At 41.2% G+C, this 15724-nt stretch overlaps 2 protein-coding genes across 2 annotated transcripts in view; both read right to left on the reverse strand.

Annotated features, from left to right (window-relative positions):
* Window positions 1–6915: 6915 nt before the first annotated feature.
* On the reverse strand, window positions 6916–12557 carry ccdc78 (coiled-coil domain containing 78). Its single transcript, XM_071926681.2, has 14 exons — window positions 12486–12557; window positions 12000–12131; window positions 11822–11908; window positions 11072–11428; window positions 10245–10295; window positions 9982–10070; window positions 9613–9691; window positions 9303–9428; window positions 8864–9069; window positions 8165–8339; window positions 7676–7719; window positions 7498–7579; window positions 7127–7227; window positions 6916–7045 (listed from the first exon to the last, which is right to left on the reverse strand). Exons 1-14 carry the CDS (start codon window positions 12555–12557, stop codon window positions 6916–6918), a joined length of 1731 nt encoding a protein of 576 aa, XP_071782782.2.
* A 1015-nt stretch (window positions 12558–13572) lies between these two features.
* Window positions 13573–15724, reverse strand: part of ift140 (intraflagellar transport 140 homolog (Chlamydomonas)) — a 28462-nt gene continuing 26310 nt past the window's right edge. The window contains exons 29-31 of the mRNA XM_078290936.1: window positions 15572–15713; window positions 14847–14996; window positions 13573–13822 (exon numbers count right to left, since the gene is read on the reverse strand). Coding sequence (XP_078147062.1) covers window positions 13694–13822; window positions 14847–14996; window positions 15572–15713 — 421 coding nt within the window. The 3' untranslated portion in view covers window positions 13573–13693. The remainder of the gene's footprint in view (window positions 13823–14846; window positions 14997–15571; window positions 15714–15724) is intronic.

Here is a 15724-nt window from a genome sequence, read left to right on the forward strand (position 1 = left end):
TTTTCAAACAAAACCCGTCCGAGTGTCTACACAAAGGGGAGAAACTTCCCTGGCAGAACAGTGCAATCCCCTCAAAGTCTTCCCTCGCTGCCTGCCACCCACTCCTATGTTTCTCCCCTCTAATCCTGTAATAGTGAAGCACAGCCTGGCCTCCCTCTGTACCCATTTTTTTCCTACTCTCTCTCCTCAGAGTCGTCTTCAGTTACCTCCTTAGAGACATACTGCACTGTGTCTATTGTTCCAATTGTTTATTAAGCAAAGAGGGAGGCAGGAACGAAACTGCCAGTCACAGTTGTTTTGTTATGTTACTTTACCTACTAGTATCTCCTTGCATTTTTCTCTTTACCTGCTGAGCTTCAGGGCAAGATTTGTCAACAGATACTTATGTCCGTGTTTTGCAGCACTACAAAAGTGCTGCAAAACACGTGACAAATTTATGATATTTAATTTGTACCACTCTCACTGTGTCAGACTCATAAAGGTATTCATGTATTGTGTTAAAGGAAAGATTTTACCCTCAGATACTTTTACACTGTTATATATCATCAATCTGTGATGTTCAGTGCATTCCAGGAGTTAATTTGTGATGATGTGTTGTAATTTACTTTTTTGGTGTATACACTTTCCCTCAACCTGCTTCTTCTACTTCTACGTCAGTTAGTAATTTCCTTCATTTCCCAGAATGACTTTCAACATCCTCCAGAGAATGGATGTGAACTTGCTTTCAATCAAAGGTGGGCATATGGGCATATAAATATAGCTAGCTAGCAAATAATATAATACTTCCATGCTAGCCAACTAGTTCGTGAACTTTGAGGTGTGTCTATGATTGCAAACGTGCCTCTTACTCTAAACACTACATGTCTTGTGGCTGCATTGCATTATGGTCTATCGAGGCTACTGCCCGTGCCTCTTTTACAATGGATTTCTCCCTGTATGATTGTCAAACATTGGTGCAAAATTGTGAGTCTAGAAAGAAGCCCTTGTTCTGACGCCAAAACCTGACGTTTCAGATCACTGAAAAACGTTCTGCTATCAAACTCCGTTGTAGCTGTACTGGAAATATCTCGATGTGACGACACATTGACTACGTTTGACCTTGGGAATAAGAAAAATAGACCACCAAACAACAAAGTGGGCCCAGAAATGCAAGGTGCATCACCAATGGCTGTTTTTTTAACAGTGTGTTTTAGGGTGGATTATTCCTTTAATACACATGAACTGAAACAATGTAATATACATACTTCAATCATGGTGGAATGTGACTAAGCAGTGCTAAGTGGCTGGTAAGAGCCGTCGGCACTTTTCACGTTGGATGAATTGCAAGAAACGGAGAGAAACGGAGAAACTGACGAAGCCATTTAAGCATCAGATGTGTTGACAGTCTGGCGGCGTGTTATTCTAACAAAGTGCACTCATACATTGTGTACCAGCCCAGCCGGTCTGGCCTGTCTCTGGATGTGTCAGGAGCTCCCGTTACCCCTGGTCTTCCTTTCCCTTCCCTCCACACTCATTCCAGGGAAACATGTGCGCTGGAATTCTCCCCCAATTAAGACAGGGATTAGCCGGGTCCACTGTGGGAACCGGCCGAGTGTGGGAAAGCGGAGGGTCTGTCCCCCTCTCCTTCCCTCTCTCACTCTCAGCCTCATTCTCACTCGCTCTTGTTCATCAAGCTCCCTCCCTTCCCTCCCCTGTCTTTCTCACCCTCTCTGCTCCCTCACCCTTACTGTAATTCTTCCTTCTCTCTTTTCTCACCCTATATTCTGTTTCTCCTCCACACTCTCCTATCTTTTCACCCCAGCTTTACATTTTACCTTTTAATTTGCCTTTCTGCTTAAGCCTCATTCCCCAAAATCCATTTCTCATTGTACTCCCCAGCAATTCTCCCCTCCCATCTTCATAATTTTCTAGCCTGACCCCCTTTCCTTTTATTTCATCCTTCATTCTCTCTTTGCACCCACCCAGAGTCTCCATAGCTTTCAGTCTTAATTCTCCAAGGCTAGCTGAAGTGCACGGTTCCTCTGTGCTCCCCACTCTTGCCCCTTCCCCCCTCCCTCTTAATGCCTCTCCAGCCTTCATATTGAAAGCTTGTCTGGAGGGAAGCTGGAGACTCTTAGATGAATAGTCTGAGACTGTAGGACTGAAAGAGGGGGCGAAAAGACAGCCCATCAGAAAAGAAAAGACAGGTGCCTCAGAAAGCAGACAGTTATCCAGTCTTGGCACTGGTACAGAATTAAAGGAGTTTACATTGGTAACTTTGAATTGTTCTCTTGTAGAATAACTGTATGTGAGGGGTACATATCCAACAAATCAAAACATATTTTAACTAAATTTAAAGATTTAATCCTAAGTTATCATTGCTGTATGGCAAATACAATTTGCAACAAGCTAAATAGTAAGCAATAATACACATCAGTGTCACGGGACAACATGAGAGACGGCCTATAAAATTTGAATGAGCATTGAATAAACTTCCATGGGAATGCCCTCATTGAACTTCACGATCACTTTGACCTTGTAACTACTCTTCTTTCTCATGATCTTGCAATAATTTCACTATCACACCGAATTCCTCTCTCACTGCCTCCACATTCCTCGTACTCATTGTCACCTTTTCTTCATCGCTCCCACTCTTTCTCTCCTTTCCTGGCGTTCCCACAAATCCCTTCCCTCTGCACTCCTCCACACAAGGCTTGTCCGTTCCAATTACGGCTGGGCCGTCCGGCCCCCGGCTCACACACAGCTCGCTCTCATTAAGCCTGTATCAATTAGGCATTAGCCTGCTAAAACAAAGGGCCTCTTGACGAGCAGCCCGTCGCAGGCCATGTGAGGTACTTCCTCTCCATCGCTCCACCCTGCTTCCCATCCTCAAACCGACATTCATTCATTCAAACTTTTCTCCATTGTACCAGTCACCAAACAAATCTAGATCCAAAACATGGCCAACAGATCTAGATGACAGTAAAGAAAGTGAATCACAATGCATCCAACATTTAATTTTGGCTGTAATATTGATTAGGTCAAGTATAGAGTGATGGTCTTACATTATAATGATAATTTCAGGTAATTCAGAACGTTAATGTCCTGTGTATTCTTCTTAACAAATTCTTTATGAATGTGATTTTATCTTCTGTCAACAACAAAGATATTATTGTGTGCTTATGTAGTTTTGTATGTGTGAATTATCACTGTCCCATCACAGCTCAGCAATGCTACTGATGGAATGTAAAAATTCTCAGTCACTTGCAGTTATTTAGGTATATTTTTTGGGGTACATTGATAGATTGGTTTAATAGACAGGCTTATGTTTTTCAATTCCAAAGCCAAATATTAATGAGGAAAAAAAAGATTGAGAATGACATCTTTATCCCTTCAATCATACTTATGGGCCTACGCGTTTCGGAGCAAGCTTGTCGTATCCTGATGAAGGAGCTTGCTCTGAAACACGTAGGCCAATAAGCATGATTGAAGGGATCGAGTTGCCATCCTGAATCTTTTATTCCCCGTTGCTATTAGCTTTAGTTCCCTGGACTGAGCAACCCTTTAGCGGTAGGATAGAAGCCAGCACTATTCCAGCACCTCACTAAAAGCCAAATATTACTTTGAATTTAAAAACTCACATCCAGCCATTTTATTTTTCTTGTCCAAAAGGGATCATGGGATTTGGGGGATTTTTGTGACAGACTACAAAGAAATCGGTGGAGATGACAGTGTTGTGACAAGAGCCTGAATTGGGGGGCAAAAGTTAAAAGTTAAACAATGAAAATGTTTCCATGGCCAGGTCATTTTATACAAAAGTGGACAAAATATGCAACTGCTTGACCCCACTCCTCCCTATTTCTCCTTGTAAAGTAGGCATTTTTGATATATGTAATGCTCTTTCTGACACATTTAAATGTTTGTTTTAATACACAGAGAAAGCAGCAGAAGGGTGGGAGACAATATCTTCTTTAAATTATCAATGCCGGACATTTACTTGCCAATTAATTTGTTTTTTGTTTTTGTTTTTTTTTGGTCTCAAGACAAGCTATGCTCTTCTAAGTCTTAACATGTTGTATTTCAGACATTCATGTATATTTTTAGCAGGTTGTGTGATGTAGAATAAAGCATTAAAACCATCATTATGAAGAACATTAAAAGGCAACTTAAATAACAACTTTTGATATGAATGTACTTTATTCTAGACGGCCATTAAGCACAATGGTACAACAGTCAGATTAACCAAACATTTTGAATGACAAAATGTGCCAAATCAATGTTTTAAGTGCAACCATGACATTAGGTGCTCACTCTTGTTATTAACATCTTGTAATGGCAGAATTATGACACCCATCTTCCAATCCATCCTGAATAGCCCCCACTTTTCATCAATATTTAATCTTTAACTGATCATTTAAAACCCATTAATGTCTAACAATAGTGTCTGAAAGTCTGAATGTCTGGATGGCTACAGCAATAACAATCCAACATTTGTCTCAGTAGGAAGGGCGAGCCAGATTGTGCCAAGTCTCACCTTCCTACAGTACATTTCATGCCTTCATGCATATTTAATTGGGGTGTGTGTTGGTAAGTGGTAGATAATAAGATTGCCTTTCACTTTAAGCAAAATCACAGGGATAAAATAATTGATTTAATAATAATGTTTAATAATTTATTTCAGTAAAATATGATAATCATTTGGATTGAACAGACAGGCGAAGCACAAGCTTACTGCATTTACATAATATTCTCATGCTGGTCTCATGTCTGTGTGTCTGGACAACTGCTCGACCTGCAACAATCGATTTGTGTGCAGGATTTGTACACACACAATGGAGGTCAGAGGAATAAGATACAGGAGATAAAACACTTTTCAATCATTCTACCAGTCACTGATACAGTACCATATACAGCAGGGAATGGAGTTCAGTTGTTAAGATTGGCCTACATGTCTAACCTTTTGAAAAAAAAAAACTTGGAAAATGGAAAAAGATATTAGGCTGTAACATCATGGGAGCACTCAGGACCAATGTTGCTTCTAAGATATTTTGGTGACGCCTAATAATTTATCACATGACCAAGTCATATCGTGTCACTCATCAGTCATTGCTCCACAGAAATTTAGTTGACATAAACAGGTTTCGAAGTTTTGGTGGCAAATTATATTAGACACGGGGCATTGTCATATCTTATGGTTTAGTGAAGCCAGAGGCGTTGTTAAGGCAGAGTTGTTGCATGGTTTGGCACATGCATTTAATTTTCTAGAGGATAACTGGAGATGATATCCTCAGCCACTTCTTTTTATGGGACTTTTTTGCACAATTTGTCATGTTTTCAACCTTTTTGGAGGATTGTAAAAAAATCACCACTAAAATACAGCATTTTTTAAAAGGGCTGTGGGTTTGTTGGTGTATTTATCTCACTAATCTAATCTAATCCTATTATTATTATTATTATTACTATTAATGTGAGGATGTATAGTGTACACACATATAGACCAGTAAACAGTTGTTCCCAGTCTAATAAGTCAAATCCAAAATGCCCCTGTCGGTCAGTTGGAAAAACTTGGCAAATTGCCTTGGCAACTAGCTGGGGTGCACCAGTCTAACTTACTATTACATGTCTTATTACAACAATTTCTACTACTGTTTCTACTGTGTTCTTCTTCTCTTTTGTTTAATCATAGTAAATTAAAATCCATACAAGTTTGCAGAGGCCTCTGCAGGCACATTGCCTCAGTCTTTGTTGGCTGAGCAACACAGAACAACCTGGTTTTGATTTTCCCACAGATCTGCCGGTGAGAGGAGTGGTCCCCCGCACCCGGCTCTTTGGCACGGTGACTATGTTGGCACAGACCCAGGCTGTACGCCCCCCACCCCCTTTCCCAGAGGTCCTGGGAGTGTAATACATTACTAACAAAATCCCACTTCCCATTCCTCTCCAACCTCCACACCCCTGCTCCGCTCCCCCCTCCCACAGTTGGCATGCCCCCTGAAAAGGGGATCATGACATGCTTGATATGACTCTCCCTCTTTCCATCTCCTCTGTTTTTTCCCATCACTCTCCGGGGCTTTCTTAGCCTCAGTGTTTAGTCTTTTCCACCAGACTGCGGATTCCAACACAGAGTTTGTCTTGAGCTAAACTTACTGACACCTTTTAAAAGGGACCATTACATTATCAATTAATGATGCTTTTAAAAGGACCGTCTGATTTAAAGCTATGTCAGCTGTAAACTATGGCACGAAACTCAGTCAGCAACCGCAGTGCCGTTAACACCGTGAAACAAATGCAGTACCAGCGCCCTTTCACTGTTAAAGGGATTTAAAGGGACTATGTGCTTATTCACAACAACACTGAGTAGGTTATAAATATGAACCCACATTCTGGAAAAAGCCCGGCTTGTTTGCGCCGCAGTTCTCATCCCGGCATTGAGGGAAAGTATTCACGGGTGAGTATGTGTCTGGGTAACATGTAATGACATTATTCTCACCAGGGTGACCCTTCATTGTCACTATGCTTTCTTCTCCCAAGCTCGTGAAATTGACATAAGCTTTACAAACATTCCAGGCATTTTTTTCTCAAGGCCGGATTTCTTTAGGGCCCTTTCATACAGGGAACCACCAGTATGAGCAGCTCCACCTAGTGGTGAAGTAAAAATACAGGGATGAACATTGCAATGGCCGAAAGCTTGAATGCCTTTAAAACCAGTTAATCAGTTAGATTTAAATCAAGTGAGCACTTAAAAACATTGTCAACTAGTAATCAAACATTTAAACTTGAATATAATTATGACAGCCTATTCTTACTGGTTCATGTATTTGTGGTTTTACAGAGTATTATGTTTGAGTTCTCATGTTAAGATTTCATCTCTGTTAGGTTTTTTGATTTAAAAAAAAAAAGTAGAATCTAGCATATATGACAATACATAACAGGTGTTTAGATTTCATGGCTGTGTTTTTTTATGGAGCGACGGAGTAAGAAGGGCACAGGGGCCTCAGCACTTTGGGAACGCCCCGCCTCCTCTGGCCCATGCAGCCTGCGCAGACGTGTGATCTCCTGTTTATACCTGCAGGCAGTGGTGAAGCTCAATATAACGCTCTTCTGAAAGTGAATACTGTATGGCCGAGACATCGAGCAATTTCCTGACCTGCCCAGGTGGTTGTCGACGTAGTCCTGCAGCTCGGACACCTGCACCTCAGCTACTGTGGCTCTGGTGAGGAGAAAGGCACGCTCTTTCTCAAAGCCTTCCTGTGTGAACAATGGGTGAATCTTCAAATCACTTTCATGACAGAATACTTTCCTTTTCTCCCAACAAAAGCCTTGAAGAACAAAGGGTCTTATCTTAAAAAACAAACAAAATGCATCTATGACAAGATATTTTTTAAGATAATTTGATTAAAAGTTTATTATCATGGATATATAAAGACAATATCATATAATGGATACGTAATAATAATATTAGGAGGGTAAATAGACTCATTCAATCTATAATTTAAGTGGAGAGAGAGCATTGTTTACCAGTGTAGAGTTTGTGATCTCCCTTAGCTGTTTCCTTATGTCCACCCAGAAGTCCTCAGATATCTTCCCTGATTTCGCCGGCCTAATGCAGTTACAGCATTAATCATTTTCCATAACCCTGTCACCACAGCGGATGAGTTTTAAAAGTCACTTGGTAAGATATAAAAATTGTACTCACTCCTGACAGCTCACTGTTTGAACGGGCATTTTGAGGATAGCCACCTGAAAAGTATAAATTAGGGTAGGGGTTGTGATGAATCACACATTTACAAAGAATTAAATATAAACTAAGCAAGCAATGCAAAAATGTCCATGTAATAAATAGAATCTAAGCTGCAGTGTTCTGGCCTTCAGTCTAAAAGCACCAAGTTCTTTTTGTTTATTTTAAGGTCAAAGGTCAAGACTACAGTTTAGATTTAATATCAACAAATACTACATCCATAAATGCTGTTAAATAATATACAGTCCACTTCTGCACCAACAATCCAACATAAACTTTGAAGTCATTTTTTCCCCAGTTTCACTTCTCACACAATCACTGCTCTCTGGCTCTGTAGGGAAGTTTACACACAAAAGAAGAAGCCCCACAGACCAAACACAAGCAATCGGCAGACAAAACAAAAAGAGATCAATCAACTTCAAAGGAGTCACCTCTCCTTTGTACTACCTGCTCCCGGGCGGCTTGTAGCTGACCCTCCAGCCTCGCCTTGTCCTGGCGAAGGCGCTGCAGCTCCCTCTCTGTCTCGCTGCTCAGATCACTGGGCTCCAGGCTGAAGTGGCCTTCTGGGAGTCCAGGGTCCAGACCGCTCTCCGGTTTGGCCAAGATCTGCTCCCTCTGAACCCTAACATGACGGGGTACAGACAGAGGGTTTTACTCATTGCAGATTTATTGATTACAGTACTAGAAAACACACAAGTGAAACATGTCGTCCCCCACAGATGATGCAGGCACACCATGGGCCAATCAGTAACAAGATACATCATCTCTCCAAGTTTCACCAAAATCGGACTGGTGGTGTAGCAGTTAAGGCCCTTCAAAGTTTGAAATTTTGACCTTGATTTATAGCATCCCCATCAGGCCAATCAGTGTAATGTTTTTATACACCATAACCGTGTCAAAATACATCATCTTTCCAAGTTTCGTCAAAGTCGCACCAGTGGTATCTGAGATATCAGGTTTGAGTAAAAAGTTTTGACCTGTAATTACGGCACCCCCATTAGGACAATCAGTGCAAATTTTTGTGTCAGTCGGACTTTTAGAGTTAGGAGTCAGTCTTCACTACACATTTCATGCACATAAATAGCAGGATGTGCAAATACGCACACTCATGTCTAAAACAACAGGAAAGTCTATGGAGAGCGCCACCTGTATGCAATGAGGAGGGCATGATGGGTTTTGGTGACTCTCTGCAGTCTCTTCTTGTAGGAGCGAGCAGCGGAGGCTAGCTGCTCCTCCCTCACCCTGTAGGACGAACGCACATCCTGGAGCATGCTGTCCACAAACGCCCTCATCTTCCCCCCCTCCAAACGGCCTTTTCCCTTTCTGCTTTCTCCAAGTCCATCAATATACTCCTGGATGAAAGAAATGCAGATGGATGTTATGGTATGGGTGGTTGTGGAAGGACAAAAATGTGGTGTACATACCAAAAAAAGATGAATATGGCTGTGTTTAGGGGTAAGAAAACTGGTCTGACATCTTGTTTTTCCAAGTCCAAAAGCCAACATGCCCTACTTTTTATGCATTTAAGTGTGTGTATATGTTTGGTTATATATGAGTGTGTGTTTGCGTGTGTGCTGCTACTCACAGCTAAGTCCTGTAAGTAGCACACCAGCCTCGCACGGTATTCCTCATTCAGCTCTTTGACTTGCAGTTGCAGCTTGGAGTTTTCCTCTTCCACCTCCTTCACTTGGCTCTGAGAGCATAGCAGGGCCTTTAATGGAAACCACACATACATATACAACCAAATAATCAGGTGATATGAATCTAAACATGGCACGCGTCCGCCATGTGACTTCTGTAACCTGTTATGGAAATGTTCAGGTAGCAAAATATTCCTAACAATCAATTTAGAAATGTAAATCAGTAGTTGCCCAGAAGGGATTGTTCATGCTTACCGCACTCTGTTCAGACAGTTTCTGCTGGGTGTTATGGATCGCTCTCTTGTTCTCCTGTTGCTCTTTACCCATAGCCACCCTGATGACCAAACACAGACTCAACCACAACAGAGTAGTGACCAAAACCCAGAGACAGCCACATCATAGCAGGAAGCAAGGAGACCACATCACACACACAAACCCACACGGCAAATGAAGCCGCAGCTGAATAGAACAAAATCAAAGAGGGAACCACACAGCAGATGCGTGTGGGATGAACATCCTGAGATTGGTTTGGCCTTTTGATGATTGAGATGGAAAGATAATGATGCCTCATCTTAATTAAGTTTATGATGTATAAGTAAATGACAAACATTCATTTGCCCTCACACTTTCTCCTCCAGTCTCTTCTGCTGCTCCTCATAGCTGTTCTTCATCTTCTCCAACATGTCTTTGATCTCATCTTGGTTTCCAAGCAGCTACACGTGAATAAATAAATAAGAAAACATACAAGGTTGTTTACCAAAACACTTACCTATTAGTTGACTAGGTTACCAATGCCAATAAAATGCACTTGAAACTTGCTTGCCGCTATTCCATTTGCTCCATTTCACAGACAGTGAGATATAACATATTCTATACAGAGTACTCACACTTTTCTCCAGAGTTTTTTGCTCTTTGTCCAGTGCTGCCAGATCCTCAGGCTGTGAAGACATCGATATAAGTTTGTAACTTATATTGCAAATAGATAATGGTGGTTGCCATTATCATCATTAAATAAATAGTTCACCTCAAAATAAAACCTCAGAAATGAACGGGGCCATCTTTTTACAGCTCCCAAAAGATAAATGAGGTAAATATTGGACTTTTGGACCCACTGTTCAATCATTTGGCAGCAAAACACTTGGATTATGCTGCATGAGCTGTTTGGAAAAATTTGATGGATAGTTTCTGCTTTTTTTGGAGCTGTAAAAAGATGGACCTGTTAACTTCAATAGTTTGAAGTAGAGTTTCAAATTACATGGAGGTGGAAAATGATTGAAAAAACCAAACTAATCCTTTAATATACCACTACTACTACTACTCATAACCATAACCTTTATCAACACAGAAATTGACAAATTTGAAAAAATGAAATCTAGAAAAAGGCAGATTTGGGGGAAAAATATTGATGTTGTTGCTGTGATACTGTCATTTACATGACTTAATGTGAATTGGTCAATAAAACCACCAAATTTTGGTTAAATGTCATCTTGTTTTGACAAATCACTAGGAATTAGCGCTGCACCTATAACATGGTTAGGTAGACAACTACAACCTGCACCCATATGCATGAAAGGTAAGCTCTGCCCCTGCTATTACTATTTCTACAACTACTACTACTACTGCTGCTAATAATAATGGCAAATAATAACTAGTAATGCACACTTCCTTTCAGCTAGCCCACTATAACCAGAATCATAACAGCACACCATCTCACCCTGACTCTGCTGTGCGACATGCGGCTGACCAAGGCCCGCACTCGGTCCAGCTCCCCATGCAGGCCCTGGGTGGAGGCCCTCACACTCTGCTGCTGCTCCTCCAGCCGCCTGCGGAGGGCGTCCTGGGCCCGGGCCAGGGCGAGCAGCTCTCCGCTCAGCTCCTCGCTGTGGGCCACCTCTCTGTCATGGGCCTCGGTCAGAGCCAGGTAGTTCCTCTTCAGGGTGACGTACTCCTCCGTCAGGTCCGCACCGGTCTTCTCACCCGCGTGCAGACGGGCCTCAGCCGACTGGAGGTCCCTACGGAGCTTGTCTCGCTCCATCTCAAGCTCTGTTATCACTCCGTCTTGGTTCAGTATCTAAACAGGGGAAAGAGCAGCACAGGCAGCCTCAGTGGATAAATAGCAATGAGTTACCTTAGTGGTATGAAGAAGTCATAGGTCCAGGATCATAGTGTAAACAGGGATGTAGTGGAGAGTAAACCAACCCAAACTCTATTTTACCCACCTTTTTATTTGGGGAATAGAGTTTACCCACCTTTTGTAGGCTGATATACATTTTTATGACCTGAATTCCTAGTATACATCATAGTAAGAAGTATGAAACAGATGCAAGTTGTAAGATGATAGGGAAAAAGATGATGATAAAGGAAAAAGCAAAAGTGAACGCTTCTCTGAAAATTAAAAGTTGATTTTTCTCATGTTAGTGGTTGTTTGCCAACTGGGGGTCAAAGTAAGTATGTAAATCCTCACCTTGTTTTTCAGCTCAAACGTCTCTTCCTCAAACTGCTCTCTCATCTTGTTGGTCTGAATTTGTACCTCCACAAGTTCCTTTGATATCTGAAAGATTAGGACAGGAAAGAGGAATCCTTCTGGGTGGACACTGGCCAAAGATTGCTCTCAGTTCAATGGTTGACATAATGTAATCTACCTTCAGCTTCTCCTCTTCAGCCTGGACCAGTCTGCAGGACAGGTCTGTCTTGGAGCTGGCCAGCTGGCCCAGTCTGCTCTCCAGGTAGCCCACTTTGGTGAAAAGGCGCTCATTTTTGTCATGCAGCTGAAGCTAAATTGAGGGAACAGAAGGACTTTGTTGCACTGAAAGAGGTGGCATATTCCCTCTTCTTGTTAACACAAATTATTAGACATGTCTCTCATGTTGACTGTGTTGTAAATCTGAGGGAAACTTTGGTAAATTTGAGGGAAACACCTAGGGAATTGAAAGCTGTATTTCTGAGTCACACAAAAGCATGAAATTGTAACTAAAGAGACCATGTTCAATGATGTTATTTTTTCTCTTTCAGAAAAGGACAATCCCAGATATTGTGCAGGAGTGAGCTAATTGAGGAAAAATGCACAGGGAAAACCACAACATAATGAGGACTAAACTAGCCTACTTTAACAAGACTAATTTACTCACATTTTCCTCTGTCAAAGACCGAAGTCGTTCCTGAAGTTCATTAAGAGATGGTTGATGGTCCTGGGAGTCCATCGTGCTTTGACTTTTTTAAGTGCTTTACTGTATAGCTACTTCTTAGTGGACACAACCACACTGTATCCACCAACAATGTTACCATGGCTCCTTGATAACACGGAAAAAAGCTAAAACATAATCTAAACACTCCAGTTATTTCCCCATACTTCCTGCTCTAATAGCAAGAACGATATCTGATTATGTCTTCTGAACACCATCAAAAATGTAAGTTAAAGGTATCAGAATGTTTCTCTACACCTGTTCTTCTCAACGAAAAATCACCATAATATATCGTATTTTGTTATGGTATCACTACAATAGGCTATTTCTATAAGGACTTACAGTTTTGTTGTGATATTTGTATAGTGTCCTTGTAAAATGTATTCTAGTCTTCTTGGTTCTTTTTATCAAGGACTAAAATCACTGCAGTGCGCGAGCTTGATAACAGGCCTATCTCCTTGACAACAGCGCGCTCGTGCGACGACAGTTGGGACAGTTTTTAAACTTATTCTACTTTCCTTGGCAAGCTGTCATACCTCTGACATTAGTTTGTTTTCAAAATTACCTATTCTTACTTTGGGCAACAGCCACAAAAAATGTCGACTGACAGGCTCCGGTCAAGCGACGTTCCTGCCCAGGATTAAGAAGATTTCCCCCACGTAAAATGTTTTAGCGTCAAGCTGGCAAGAGATAGCCACAACAATACCGGAAATAATCAGATCTTCAAAAATAAAAGAATACATGTTTACAAAGTGGCAACAGTGAATCAATTGTAGTATCAAAATATTCTCCCCATCCTTCCAAGTTCTCACATATGATTTAGGATTATGTCTTTCTTTGTGTAATTTCAGTGGTAGTGGCAGCTTGCACAAGTTTAATGTAATTACAACAAATATGTAGGCTATAAAAGGGCAGGGCGAAAACAAGTGCATTTCCATCAAACAAAATTTAATTGAATCTGTTCTTATGGTGACTTTGGTGGCTTTAATTACTAAAAATTAACTTTGTAACACATTTGAATGGAAGGGTTTTATTTTGAAAGGCTTGAGCAGAAGTTGTACGTTTTATTCTCGCTGACTTCACACCATTTAACTTTGGGATTGGACCAAAGAACAAATTTCAGCCCAACCCGTGCTTTTGGCACAATCTTTGCCCTATACTTTGCGTAACAGTAATTTCATGTTATTTGATAGTGGAATAATAACAGCATCATCATTATTTGACCTGTCAGCTAACAGGTGTGTGTGTGTGTGTGTGTGTGTGTGTGTGTGTGTGTGTGTGTGTGTGTGTGTGGAGAGATAGAGATAGAGAGAGAGAATATGTTAACTGTCTGGGAATAAAATAAAAATAGACATCTTGGCCAGTTTCACCAGTGTGCTAGGTCAGTTAGGCCTCTGTAGATAGGTATAAACCGTTTTAAGTGATACAATGCCATATAGTTTTAAAAAAAATCATTCATAGGAACTTTCAGACTGTACAAAATAGGAGCACTAAAACACATTAATTCACAATTTCAGATGCTAAATATAAATTGCTTCACAGGTTATCAAAAATAACTGCAAAATATTTTATAGAAATATGTGTGTTTTGACACTGAAAGGAGATTAACAATTCACACACCCCTTAAATAAAAAAACAAAATGCATAACAAATTGTTCAGAATGCAACCAGAATGTAACCAGGTTTGGGTTAATCTATAATGTAACGGCACATTCAGAGCCAAATTTCAAATATAAATTTGAGCTCAAAAGAAGGCGATACTCTGCACTCATCCACACCAGTCTGCATAAGGCAAGCATCAGAGTAGCAAAACAAATTCATTCAGGAATTAAAACAGAACTGAATAGTTGCATGAAATAATTCAATATTTTGTTCCCTTTTTCTGGATGTTTAAGGTATAGGGTTACTTCTGTCAAACATTTTCAAACATAAGTCAAAGATTTTGTAGAATTTCATCTAATATAGATCTGGTGTAGTGCCTCTGTATAATATTATAAACTTTGTATAGACTGCACTACTTCCCAACAGTCCTTTTGAAGCATGGCGGTAGGAAGTTATCCCTTATTTAAATCTGTATTCAACAACCATAAAACATGGCCATCTTATCACAATTCTGTATTTAACAGTCTGTGTGCCTCTAGTGTTGATTTCTTCACTTTGGTCCCCAGCCACAGTCTGGTTTAATGCTGCCACAGCTTGCTCAGCTGAACCTGATTTTTCAGATTTAGGACTCTGGACTTTGTTCGAGGTAGTAGACGTCATTTCGGGTCAGTCGCCTTGGTCCATACTTAAGTCCTCTTCCACCTCATCCTCCTCTCTCCCACTGTCCCTGTGGTCGTTCCGGCCCATGGGAACACCCAGTGCCTTCTGCAGGGCCTCCAGGCTGGCCTGGCTGACGTAGTACCTGACGTTCTGGGAGGGCAGCAGCTTCTGGAGCTCCTCAAGCTTACGGTAGGCCTGGAGGAGGGAGAGAGAAGAAAGGGACTTGAGTCTTTTATGTCCACAGACTTACATTGGGTTTATCGCCATAACAATGAATCTGGAGATAATGGGAGTTCATAATCAATTGTCATGATTGCAACAGTCAATGTTTTCATTGGTTGGACGCAGATGTCTTATTGACCGAAGCAATCAATTCATATAAAAACAAGTGCGCTTGTACTTTGGCAGGGGGAGGTTGCATGATTGAAATAAGTGAAACTACATTGACTTTAAAAACTCCAACTGTTAACAACAAAGTGCTGTTGTAGCACAGTGTTATAGCGAAGAGAATCACTGAACAAAATATTTGATTCACACATTGACTTGGTTATTGAAGTTGGAAAATCACCAAGCTAATTCCTGGTAGGTGAATGTACCACACACCAACATAGAGCTGGCTCATACATGTTTGACTTCTACTGTACTGCCTGGTGTACGGGTGCACACTGTTATTTCCCTTATGCAAGGATCTTGGGGATCTGTGCAGCCCGGCTCTTACAGAGGTGCTCCCGAACACATAATGAATAACAGCAGTAAGAATTGATAATCACCGCTTGGAAGCTGCCTTGCTGACAGTGATGCTCCACCAGGAAACCGTACGCATCTCCAATCCTGACAGCAGGGTCCAGCTCTGGCTCCTCCAGCAGGGCTTCACACAGTCGCACTGCCTCACCTGGGTCCTCCTCATACAACCTGGAGACAAA

Source organism: Centroberyx gerrardi, chromosome 20, assembly GCF_048128805.1.
Source record: "Centroberyx gerrardi isolate f3 chromosome 20, fCenGer3.hap1.cur.20231027, whole genome shotgun sequence".
Taxonomy (NCBI): domain Eukaryota; kingdom Metazoa; phylum Chordata; class Actinopteri; order Beryciformes; family Berycidae; genus Centroberyx; species Centroberyx gerrardi.